Source organism: Tachypleus tridentatus, chromosome 2 (assembly GCF_004210375.1).
Source record: "Tachypleus tridentatus isolate NWPU-2018 chromosome 2, ASM421037v1, whole genome shotgun sequence".
Classification (NCBI taxonomy): domain Eukaryota; kingdom Metazoa; phylum Arthropoda; class Merostomata; order Xiphosura; family Limulidae; genus Tachypleus; species Tachypleus tridentatus.
In genome coordinates this window covers 117569723-117583315 of record NC_134826.1, presented here as the reverse complement: position 1 = coordinate 117583315, position 13593 = coordinate 117569723, and the positions used below count along the sequence as shown (strand labels likewise).

Genomic DNA, 13593 nt, shown 5'->3' with positions numbered 1-13593 from the left:
ACAGCATTCTATTTGGATTACTTAAGAGACTGATCAACTAGAACATCAAGATCATTTTCTTCCATTAAATTACTAATGTTATTCTCATCAAAATTACATTTATAATTAAAATTATTATAATCTACGTCATTACCTTGAATTTATTGCGATGAAAAACTGTCTCTCATTTATTCACTCAACTCGCTAAACGATCTACATCCTTTTGTAAAATAGCTTCCTCCTACTCTCACACCTCCAACCTTAATATTAGCAGCAGATCTAAGTAATTTATTAAGCACTTTTTCATGTGTCATCAGTCTAAATTAGAAATAGCAAAAGTCCTAAAGCTAAACCTTGAGACATCTTACCTATGTCATTAATCTAGTTTGACTCAACTCTGTTATTTACAGTCCTCTGCTTTTTTCATCCAGATTTTCTATCCATTGAGTCACTTATATTAATCCAAAATATATAGAGAGAGAATTTTAAGAAAGTTTTTAAGAGGCAAAGTGTCAGATACTTTCTGAAAACCTAAATACGCCAAAACCACACCTTTACCCTCATCTACATAAGCAGTTGTTTAATATTTGGGCATAGCTATATGAAAAAAAACAACTGAAATATTTTAATTACTTCCGCAAGTAAATGTAAAATACTAATACTCACGATTCCTAATTATTCATTATGTAGTGTTCAAATATTACAAATGGCCCGGCATGGCCAAGCGTGTTAATTTGAGGGTCGCGGGTTTGCATCCTCGTCGCGCCAAACATGCTCGCCCTTTCAGCCGTGGGGGCGTTATAATATTACGGTCAATCCCACTATTCGTTGGTAAAAGAGTAGCCCAAGATTTGGCGGTGGGTGGTGATGACTAGCTGCCTTCCCTCTAGTCTTACACTGCTAAATTAGGGACGGCTAGCACAGATAGCCCTCGAGTAGCTTTGTGCGAAATTCAAAAACAAATCAAATATTACAAAAGTAAAAGATATGGTAATGGCGGAAGTTCTGTACTTAAACATGCATGAAAGATAAAATGTTTCTGACTGTCTTTATGAGTGTTCACATTCTCGTCTAGCATTTTCACGAGGCACTACTTCACTGCGTAACACACTTGAATATTCCCTTGCACATCCACACCTGATAAGCTTCAGTCAGAAGTCTGATACTAGTTGTGCTGAAGTACAAAAGGATTTCCACATTTGTGATTTACCATTCTTTAAGCCCCAATCACTTTGGTTAGGTATTTGAAGAACAGGTACCAATAGTTGTTCCCAATAATGTCCATCCTCGTATGCAACTTCTTTGATGATATTGAAAAAGAACTGGTTCATCTCGTAGAATGGCATCAACTGACGTCCCCTTGCATGACGTCCCTATGTGAGTTGACATGGAATGACCCATAAGTTTGCTTAGTCATAAATAAAGGCAACTAAACATTCTAATTGTGGCATCAAGTTTCCACTGCTGGAACATTGCTGAGAACTTCGTAGGCTGATATTACCTCATCAAATAATTTGTATATCTTTAATACAATTCTCCTGCGTCTCTTGACAAAGAAAGAAATCTGGGTGCATTCAGTAAAAGCACAAAAGAGTAGAGCTATTGACTTTAATAAATCCAGTGACCAAGAAATTGCATCTATGGACAGATATCTGAGCATTCAATTGCGCCAAATGCGATCTGAAGTTCATTCAATGTCATCTACTGCATCAGTTCAATACCTATAAGCAAAGCATCTGTGACGACAGTTTGCACCATCATTTCTCGTCAAACTTTGCTTAGTAGTATCTGCCACATGTATAAATAACATTGTATCGGTCTCTTCATGTTGGCATGGTTACAAGTTACTCGTAACTTCACGTTGTTTGCTACAAGATACCGCGTTTTATTTCGTTGTGGTAATCTGGTTGTTTTGTTCAAATTCAGTAGCTAGCGACTGTTCAGCCAAATAACCAAATGGTTCAGATATTTGTTCTTGTCAAACCTTAGGTATGATCCTCAGTTGCCTGAAAGTCTTGTGTCAAGCTGCACATGCTTACAAACCTCTTCCTCTTCTGTTTTGGGTGCTTTGAACTTTTCAGGTAAGTATTCGTCCCAGACAGTGTCAGTGCAACTGAAAATGCGAAGATGAGTTTTTAAAAATGACATGATGACATTCTGCAAGTGTTTTTTAAAGGTTTTGCATGCACGTGACAGCAGCACATTGAGAATTACATCAATGTCCAGAATCAACATGTCAACAACTGTACTATCTTCTCGAAACGTTTTATAAAAATTAACTGACAAGTCAGACATGGCGTAATTTTCCAACCTGGGACAGCTACTCGAGAACTCCGTGCTATCTCTTCCTAATTTTGAGATGAGAGAAGGCAGCTAGATAACACAACATACAAACAACTCTTAGGTTTGTGTTTGTTCGTTATAACGCTTCCATAGCTGTAAAGGTGAGCTTGTTTGGCGACGGTTGTCAGTCCCGCAACCCACAGATTGCGAAACAAGCACTCTAATCACCAGGTCCATTTGTTGAAGACTGTCGAATAATCTGAATAACTATGTTATCTTTTGTGACATTTAGGCTTATTTCTGTTCATTATAAAAAATATGATATTATTAGTATTACACACACATATATGTGCGTGTGTATGTTCTCATTGTGTAATAGATGTGTATTTTTTCTTTTACTATGAATAACATTAATTGCATTTAGATTAATATAATAGAAAGGTTTTTGATAATTTTTCATGCTGTACAATGCTTTTAGAGAATAATGACCGTAAACCGTAACTTTTGAAACTGTTCAGCCAATTACAAACCAAAGAAGTGGAAAAATAACACTACCCTTGAATTTTAGTAATTGTGTTTATATGATGTACAACTTTTAAGATATACTAATCGCACATGAGTGTAAGTCACAATAACGTTTTGTGTTATATATTTTTAGCACAAACATGTTCTTCGAATCCCAGTTACACCAAACATGCTCGCCCTTTCAGCCGTGAAATATATTTGAAATCTGAAATATATTTATTATAATCAATGTTCCACATATTAATGTAGAAAATTAACATGTAACAATATAAAACATTCTCCAAAGTAATATAATAACTCTGAAGGCACAGTACATTTGTTCATTGTGCAGGTGTATGTTAAACGAAATAGATAAATCTGAAGTAATACAAATATACAACATAAAATACATGTAGTTGTTCTTCTGCTTTTACATATGATGCTCATAGAACGACAAATATTTGGTTTGTTTGTTTTTAATTTCGCGCAAAGCTACACGAGGGCTATTTACGCTAGCTGTTCCTAATTTAGCAGTGTAAGACTAGAGGGAAGACAGCTGTCATCACCACCCATCGCCAACTCTTGAGCTACTCTTTACCAAACGAATTATCCGAATGACCATCACATATAACGCCCTCCCGGCTGAAAGGGCGAGCGTGTTTGGAGTGACGGAGATTCGAGTGCCTTAACCACTTGACCATGCCGGGCCAATAAGTATTTCTAGCTCTGTGTATAAAATTTATTTGGTTAATCCTTATACAAATTATTCCCTTTGAGCATATAATTGTTCTCAAAGCAACTTTGTCCTTCTCAATTACATTTCAAATACCTTAGAGTACGACTAAATAATAGATTTAATATCTTCTGTGTAAACCTTTCCTCTGAACTCAGATAGACATAACATCCAAAACATACTTCCATACGGATCCTGCACATAAACCCAATATTACATCAGTAATTCTCTGCTTGAAAGCAAAGGGGAATATATTACAATGAGTCAACTACGCTACATCTGCCATAGACAGTACTGAAGAGGCATTTCGTGTAATATTAGAGCACATCAGGTTGATTAGAATATAACCCAGTAGTCATTGAAACGTTATGTGCATACATATTTATGTTATCAACGACTTCTTGAACAACGACTATTAGAGTGTCATTCAGATTAAGCTAATGAAATATAATTGCTTCATAAATCAGTACTCTGAGCAAGGATTAACAATACAAGATTATTCATCTTAATTTAACACTTTATATTTTACTCATTTCATGTGTTTGACTATCGTGTTTTAAGTTACCTTTACTGTCCTTCATAAGAAGTGGAGAATCACAAAGCCAGTCTTCTTGTGTTAGAAAAAGGTCACGCAACCACAACGTCAACGGAATAAAACTACATTAGTAACTGTAAGCTCATGGGTAAAGGCAAATAACATGTTATAAAATGCCAATCACATTACGTATACGTTTAAATAGGCTTAAAATGTGATATGTTTACAAAGCCCTTTACTTGGTCTTGTGGCGCATCCTTACAGAAATCATTACGACTATGATATCACGCTTCTTAATTGCTGCAATTTTTTATAAAACTATTAAATATACTGTTAACTTTCGTCATTTTTATAAAGAACACAATAAAAGTGTAAAAAAAATAGTAGTCATTTTTGCTAAGGAACATAAGGCCGGTGTTTCCGAACTCGAGCAGGAAAGAAGGGCAACCGGTTCTTCCTGAAGGGGATACCAGTCCTTCGCAGATTAACCCTCATCTAAAGGTTATACTCTGTATAACTGGGTATACTGGAAAAATGAAACAGGGTAAAACACCTTTCTCAATAACACACGAGCGGGACAAGGGACAGCCTGAAACTCGCAACCATCCGACTACGAGTCCATAAGGCAAAGCTAAATAGGCAATCTGCCCCCTTTATGTATATAGACAAAGCATAATTTAGTTGCATGAACCAAAGTGCCATTCATTATTGTTCATTTGTAGTTAAGCGCAAAGCTATACAATAAGCAATCCGTACCCTGCCCACCGCAAGTATCGAATTTGTTTTTTAGTGTTATAAGTCCTCAGACTTGCCGTTGATCCACAGAAGGACAAACTGTAACAAATAATGAAGTCAGAATAGTTGTGAAGATTATACCAAATTTTACACGTCTCGTTGTTGGCACTATCTTTGCAGTGCTTGGTTTGCCTGAATCTCACGCTAGTGGAATACAAAATATATTAGCTATCTACTTTTGAAGTTCTAAATGATTTCATTTTACAGTAGACTAAGTAATTATTTCTATTCTATACTGGCTATTATAATTTCGTTACTACAATATTTTTATGTTTGCAATGCGAAAGACTCCCTTAGCAAAAAAGTCCTATGGAAGTGTTTAGGTTTCACGTGCCTCTCGCTAAACAAGTCCTCGAATGTTGTTTCTATTTGCTACAAAAAACGTGCGGAAGGAAACATGGAAGAGAAAAATTATATATATTTCGTGTACTTGAGTTATTATCTTAAGCTCGAGACTTAACAAATCTTGTAACGAATATAATATTTCGTGAGCACAAGACAGAGATAATTAATCGTGAGCTCGAGACATTATTTTTCTTCTCCACGATCCCTTTCAAAGCTCCGTACAAGTAACCGATGTAGAATAACGTTGACAGTCGTGACCTCAATTTTGTCTGCATATTCTCGTGTGACGAAAAAACCAAATGGCGACCAGTCAAAGTAAACCGACAAACAAAGACTGGTAACCACATTACCCCTTATCGGCCTTCCTGAGCCTCAACGTTCAAGCCATGACTATTCCTTTTGCTATTTTTAAAATTTTGTATTTCAACTTGAAGGTAAAATTATTTTCAAAATGTATAAAAAGTCTTGCAATTAATAATAATCGGAATACTTATCAGTACTTCGATGGTGAGAATTCTAGCACTTGTTTCTTGTTGCTGTTTCAATTAATCTCTCTACAATTATACATTTTATCTATAGAAGGAAGTAGCACAAACTATAGTTAGATTAATGTCTGGAAAAACTTACTTCCTCAGAGAAAAAGTATTATAATGATTACTTTCATAAAAGATATTATCTCCTATGAAATACAGCAGCAGAACTAGTTGATATTCTGTTTCCAACTTTGTGTAGATAAATGATAACGTAACAATATATGAAAATTATTAATAGCAACAGTTATGAAAGAAATAATTGGAAACTTATGAATTTACAATAACTATTCTTTGAAAAGGCACTTTAAGATGTAGATAAGTAATATAATTGGGTATACATTTTAATTCGGTTGACCTTATGATTTGTTCAAAACAATTTGAAAAGTTTATAGTATTAGAACCATACACGATATATCTACATCTTTTTGTTTGTTTGTTTTTATGCATTGATTGTTATTGTTATTTATATAATTGTATCTATTTATATTTTTCTTATTTCAACAGTTAATTCATAGAGATTTGGCAGCCAGAAATTTGCTTTTAGCGGAAGGAAATGTTATCAAAATTTCAGACTTTGGGCTTAGTCGTGACGTTTACGAGGGTGACACCTACCTAAAGAAAACTAAGGTAAGTAATTATTGCATATTGTTATTTATCCAAGTAAACTGATTTGGTGATCAAAATTATTTTTTAAATATTCTTGCTAATTACCAGTACCATTCTGGGATATTTTGGGAACAACGAACTATTTAATTTCTGTTTTTGAAACAATTAACTTACTAGTAAAAGAATAATAAATATGCTGGTACAGAAATAATTTAAAATATAATTGTGTGTGTTTTAATAAATTTTATATTTTTTGTGAATGCATTATGGAAATTGAATACTAAATTTATTCATCTCATGTTGACAATATATACATATATAATTTAATCCAATGCATCACTTTTATTTTTGTATAATATATAATATTTCATAGATGTGTTAAACTCTCCATCACATATCTTGCTCAACTACGCAATACAGTTTCGTTTCTACATGTATTTAAAGTCTTAGCATTTACAAACATTGCTAATATAGCATTGTATAACAAAATATAACAATACATTTGAAATATCCTTGGTCCCGGCATAGCCAGGTGGTTATAGCGTTCGACTCATAATCTGAAGATATCCGGTTCGAATGTCCGTCACACCAAACATGCCGTGGAGGCGTTACGATGTGACGGTCAAGTTCACTATTCGTTGGTAGCAGAGTAGCCCAAGAGTTGGCGGAGAATGGTAATGATTATCTGCCTTCCCTCTAGTCTTACAGTGTTAAAATAGAGAGGGTTTACGCAGATAGCCCTCGTATAGTTTTGGGTGAAATAAATAAAAAGCAATATCATTCTAAGTACTAACTTTGACCGTTGTTTGCTTTATTTACAAATTACTTTATTTGTACAAAAAGGGAAGAGTTCCTGTGAAATGGATGGCTTTGGAATCTTTAGAAGACCACATCTACACCTCAAAGAGTGACGTGTGAGTACTGTACCTTAAAATCTATATCATAAGATAGTTTAGGAAGGATTAATCTAATTATTTAACAACTGAGCGCCTTTATTGTCAATAGAAATGGAAATATTTATGTTTAACTTACAATAACTTTTGATGTAGTTTTGATGTGTTTTACTCCAGTTCATAAAAAGTAAACCATTACAACTGTTTAATAAGTAAAATAATAAATATTTGCGTGTATGTTTTATTGCAAAGCCACAACAGACAATCTGCTGCTGCGTCCATGGAGATGAATCGAAAATCGAGCCCCTGATTTTGGCGTTGTAAATCTTTAAGTCTACCGCTATCATACCGGGGAACAAATAATTCGTTCATATGTCAACTTGTGATGTTAGAAAAATAATGTTTTTAAACATGCTAATTGGAAAAGAAGTGTAGTATATAAACTGTCCTTGAAGTTTTGTTACATATAAAATATGCTATGTACTATGAATACAGCTATTGAATCCATTATTATCAGAAAATATTTAAAAAAATAATATTTTGTTTATGAATATTATTACTCAATATTACTCAATTTATGCATATTACTCAAAGTGGAAGACGATTTCACTAAACATTTGTTGAAAGAAAGCCCTTTTGTAATTATTAAACCTTTAATTTTCAAGTTTAATTCATAACATTTTTTCAAGGCACTAACATTAGCTCGTTTATTCTTTGTTTTGGTACTAAGTTATTTCAATGTATATGCATATATGATGTTCATTTTCAGGTGGTCATTTGGAATAGTTCTTTGGGAAATCGTGACCTTAGGTATGTTGGTTGAAAACCTGCTTTGATTTTTAGCAGTTTTCATGTTTACCCTTTTTTGTATACTTAAACTTATTGTTCACCCATAATTTTATTAGTTTGACTATGCTGTACTCAACACGAGGAGCTGAACCCAGTATTAGTTTGACTATGCTGTACTCAACACGAGGATCTGAACCCAGTTTTTAGCGTTACAGGCTCTCAGACACTCAGCCAGCGAAAGGAAACTTTATTATAAACTCACTTGAATACTATGAAAGATTAGACCTAGTTTGTTAATTTAAACAGCTATTAATATGTTCTGAGCTTTAAAGATAGAATATTTGTATTTAAAATACTATTTAAACAAACAAAAGTTAATGATATATTTTTCTTACCCGAAAGCTGTTCAACTTTAAGTCAGTGCCCACTTGTCAGAGTTGTGAGTAATAGCATTAGTACATGACACCATGAAACGAGTTTTTACAACACATTTAACTCGGAGAATTGCTAGCAGCGGACTCTTAAATATTTGGGTCAGAACTGTTACTTGTAGTACAAATACTAATCAGAAGTGATACACATATTTAAAAAGTGAAGTGTCTAATGAAAGTTTAGGCACTCTACATAAATATACAATAAAGTAGTTTTACTCGCTTATTTTTTTTATTTTTCGACATGCAAAATGAACCTACGGAGGTGAAAGATAACCACCAAAATCATGCTCACAATTCGAAATTGCAAGATTCTGTTATAGCTTTGGGACCATCTAAATTGTGTTAATTGTTTCAGTTAGTTCTAGAATACGTACATAATTCTGTCCATGAATTTACGGTATTACTTCCTTGAAAACCGACAAGAATATAAGATTTTTTCTTCCACTTTTCATCTTTTCCCATGGGTGGAAATTGGAAAGAAAAAGGAGTCTCAAGTGCAGAATAGGTTGGAATATATGTAAGTGTACCCAAAAGTGGTTACGTTAAACTGTACAACGTTCAAAACAAAAGTATCTGCTGTGCAATATTTCTAAGATACTACTGAGAATGGTCACTCACAATGAAGAAAAATGGTTGAAAGTGCAAGGATATTAATTACCAAATATAAGGTAATTAATTAATGACTACATTAACCAAGTCCCATTCTAGATTAAATATTATGAAACGGGCAACCATTGTTTCTTTAGAAGCGAAGCGACCATTTAATGTTCTTCTAATACTTTTAGTATTAGTTTTAAAAACAAGCAACTCTTTCAGCTTTCCTCTCACACATACATTATATCTATAATATTAAGATATGTCAACTTTTTTTTTCTCACACGGCCCGGCATGGCCAGGTGGTTAAAGCGCTCGACTCGTAATCCGAGGGTCGCTGGCTCGAGTCCCCGTCACACCAAACATGCTCGCCCTTTCAGCCGTGGAGGTGCTATAATGTTACGATCAACTCCACTATTCGTAGGTAAAAGAGTAGCTCAAGAATTGGCGGTATGTGGTGATGACTAGCTGTCTTCTCTCTTTTCTTACACTGCTATATTAGGGACGGCTAGCGTAGATAGCCCTCGTGTAACTTTGTGCGAAATTGAAAACAAAGAGTTATTCTAACATTTCAATGTAGTTTAGGAAACATAGGACCTCTAATTATTTCTGACACGCTCAATAGTTTTTCGAAACTAAACAACTTTATTCTTCCACTTTAACACTCTCATTGTCAATTTGTAAAAATAAACAACTGAATAATGTTACATTGATTTAACCAATACTTGCTTAGAAAGCGAGCGACTGTACTTTACCCCTCATTACGTGTTTTTGGTCTTTCAAAAGTGAAATAGAATGAATGTATATTAGTCACCTTGAAGATGTACTTTTAGATATGAGATTCTGATATTGCTTTGAACTGAGGTAGAAAACTGATTTACAGATTTCATGGATTAACTAACAGTACTCTGTGAATTAAGACAGATTAAGACATATGATATGTTTTCAAAGACTAAAGATTCGGAGTACGTTAATCACTTATAAAAGCCCCTTCATAGCTTTCTTAGTTTTAACTTTCACCTTTACGATCACCACTTTTAATAAATTCCGCTCTACAGAAGTGAGTTTCGTTCGTTTAACTGAACAACTGGAATCCAAAACAAAATACTGGAATTAGCATAAATGAGAAAATCTTGTCTAAATATACATTCACTTATTTTTTAAAGTACTTGCTAAGGCGTATGATATACAAAGTTACTTATACAGCTTTGAAGTTGCTCATTATTATTTATCCATTATTCATAGGTTTTGCAGCGTATTATGTATTTCTACTTATAGCCCTAATTAGAAATGTTAAAATCTCGATTTAAAATGTTTGGTTTGAATTTCGCGCACAACTACACGAAGGCTATCTGCCCAAGCCGTCCCTAGTTTAGCAGTTTAAGGATAGAGGGGAGGCAGATAGTCATCACCACCCACCGCCAACTCTTGGGCTACTCTTTTAACAGCGAATAATGAGATTGACCGTCAAATTATAACGCTCCCATGACTGAAAAGGTGAGCATGTTTGGTACGACGGGGATTTGAACCCGCCACTTTCACATTACGAGTCAAGTGCCTTATCCATCTGGCCATGCCGGGCCGTTTTAAAATGTAATTTCAATAAATATATTTTGAGTAATATCTGGCACAGGACTGTCGGTTTGATGAGGAATTAAGATCCCAAATATTCTCTCTGTATCTCCAAATACTCATACCTGCCATACTTATGTGTTCTGTCTGTTTTTGTCATGTGTTTATTTCAAGGTGCCAGTCCTTACCCTGGTGTACAGTTAGAACGGCTCTACCACCTTCTTAAGGCTGGGTACAGGATGGAACAACCAGACACGTGTTCGGATCAGCTGTAAGTAAACAAGAATTCAGCCGTTTCTGTCTGGAAATATACAGTGTTAACGAGGATTATTTCATACATTATAAGTGGTTCAATGTTTATTTTTAAATGTGAATGTGTCTCGGTAGGATTGGCTGTATATCAAAGTTTCAGTTCATTCGCTTTTGCCAGAACGTCGATTTGAACCAATTGGAAACACAATTTCCGTTAAAAGTAAATAATGAAACAAACTTATTTAAGAGCAGCTTAAATCAAAACTTGCTATAGAAATTATATAATATCATATTACTTTTATATTTCTATTCAGTAAGTGTAAGTGTAAAATACCAGTTACTATGGAAATCTGGCTTACAAAAGCACGTGGCTTTTTTATACCACTAAGATCTGAAGACTGCTAAGACTTTAGTTCGTTTAAGTGATTAATTTTAAGTTTTTAATGAAATTCTAGATTCTTAGAAATATATATTACAGTCGTAATATTTTTCTACAGCAAATTTGTGACCATAGGAAATTTCATAAGATACCTTTGGTTCGAGAGATTTGTAACTTAACTTGATTCGGTTACGTTCAAAACAAAAACGAAAGTCAGTAAAGGTAGGACTAACAAAAGATCGGTTGACTCAAGAGCCACTTTCAATGCCAATTTTACCAGCTATATTATCACCTTACATTTAAGTTCTTATTTTTGATTTTTAATACAAACAATTATTTCCTAAATTAAATCCACAAAACCTTTTTCCTAAAAATATGTAATTATATTAAAATATATTGAAGGCCCAAAAGGCAAGCAATTGTTGTTGAAGCTATTCGTCTAATTCTTACAGATTTTATATTTTTTCTTTCAATATTTTATTTCTGAATTCACAGGTACGATATTATGTTAATGTGTTGGAGAGAGAACCCATACAATCGACCATCTTTCAAGGACCTTGTTCATAGACTCGATTTGATGTTGCAAGAATCTGCGGTTAGTTCTGGTATAAGTTTGGCTTTTGTACACAAATACGCTTTATAGAGTTCTCGGAGAATACGTATTTTAATGACCCATGCTTTATATATTCATACAAGCATTTCATAAAGCTACTCTTTTACCAACGAATAGTGGTATTGACCACACATTATAACACCCTCACGGCTGAAAAGGCGAGCATGTTCGGTGTGACGGGGATTCGAACGCGCGACCCTCATATTATAACTCGAGTGCCTTAACCACCTGGCCATGCCGGGTCTAATACAAGTGTACTTGACTGGTTTTAGGAAAGAAATTAACAAATATTGAATTAGCTAATCGAATTGTTAGTTTGTTCAGGCTTGTCTGGCATTATGAAGATTAGACTCTATTTACTCTATATTAGATTCAATTAAGGAAGTGTCTTAAAAAATAATATTTCTGACTTGTTAACAGAAAAACTACTAGAAATTTTACAGTTAAACACAGACAGAAAAAAAAACACTTGAAATGTCAAAGGATTTATAAACGTTAGACATTGAAATCAATTAAAAGTTTGGAACGTGACGCAAATTTTCAGACACTTGTTTCTAAATCAAAGCATTTGGATTTTATCCTTTTAAATGTTCAAAAATAATGTATAACTATAGAAAGTGTACAACAGAAAAGTGTGGAAGTTAAAACTACCTTTCAGGGTAAGAACTTCCTATTATCGATAATTAACTAATATTATAAAAATTACGATTAATCATTGCAGTTAATCTTATTTTTCAGGTTTGTTTGTTTTGAATTTCGCGCAATGCTACTCGAGGGCTATCTGCGCTAGCCGTCCCTAATTTAGCAGTGTAAGGCTAGAAGAAAGACAGCTAGTCATCACCAACTACCATCAACTCTTGGGCTACTCTTTTACCAACGAATTGACCGTCACATTATAATGTACCCACGGCTGAAAGGGCGACCCTCGGATTACGAGTCGAACGCTTTAACACGCTTGGCCATGCTGGGCCTCTTATTTTTCAATACAGAAGAAGGTGAAAAATACCAGATTGGTATCTCTCTCTATATAAGGAATGTATATTAAAATCATTTGCCCTAGGAAAGTGGGCCTGGGATGCCCAGATGGTGAGGGAACTCGACTCGTAATCCGAGGATCGCGGGTTCGAATCCCCGTCACACCAAACATGTTCGCCCTTTTAGACGTGAGGACGTTATAATGTGACAGTCAATCCCACTATTCGTTGGTAAAAGAGTAGCCCAAGAGTTGGCGGTGGGTGATGAGGACCAGTTGTCTTTCTATAGTCTTACACTGTTAAATTAAGGACGGCTAGCGCAGATAGATCTCAAGTAGCTTTGCGGGAAATTCAAAACAAAACAAACCTAGGGAAACTAATTTCACCAAAATTCCAACGACAACTGCATTAACAATTACCTTATCTAATCTATCGCTAAGTAAACTTACTATTTTTAACATGTTCAATGAACATGCACACTGACTTGCATTTTATTGAAATCATCAATAACAGAAATAAAGGCAATGCTAGCTTATGGGAAAAGAGACTTGGAAATACAGTATGCTATGAAATGTGAAATATCATGTCCAAAGTTTCACGAGTAAAATCTAAAACTCACCATGTGTCTCTGGTGAAATTTCGCTTTCTAAAATTAAGAAGTTTTTAACGTATATTTTTTTTTGGAGATTCGTAGATTAACTACAATCATGACATATACACACGTTCACAAAAAATGACTGTTTTATTTTTAAATACTACTACTTATTTGCAAATTCTGTA

General features: G+C 34.3%; 1 protein-coding gene across 2 annotated transcripts in view; it reads left to right on the top strand.

Annotated features, from left to right (window-relative positions):
* Nucleotides 1-13593, top strand: part of LOC143244921 (proto-oncogene tyrosine-protein kinase receptor Ret-like) — a 74110-nt gene that overhangs the window by 53014 nt on the left and 7503 nt on the right. Inside the window, exons 16-20 of one of the 2 annotated variants that reach the window (XM_076490466.1) lie at nt 6212-6334; nt 7157-7227; nt 7976-8016; nt 10770-10866; nt 11722-11821. In XM_076490466.1, coding sequence (XP_076346581.1) covers nt 6212-6334; nt 7157-7227; nt 7976-8016; nt 10770-10866; nt 11722-11821 — 432 coding nt within the window. Of the gene's footprint in view, nt 1-6211; nt 6335-7156; nt 7228-7975; nt 8017-10769; nt 10867-11721; nt 11822-13593 lie in introns of those variants that run through there. The other variant, XM_076490467.1, reaches the window with a different exon arrangement.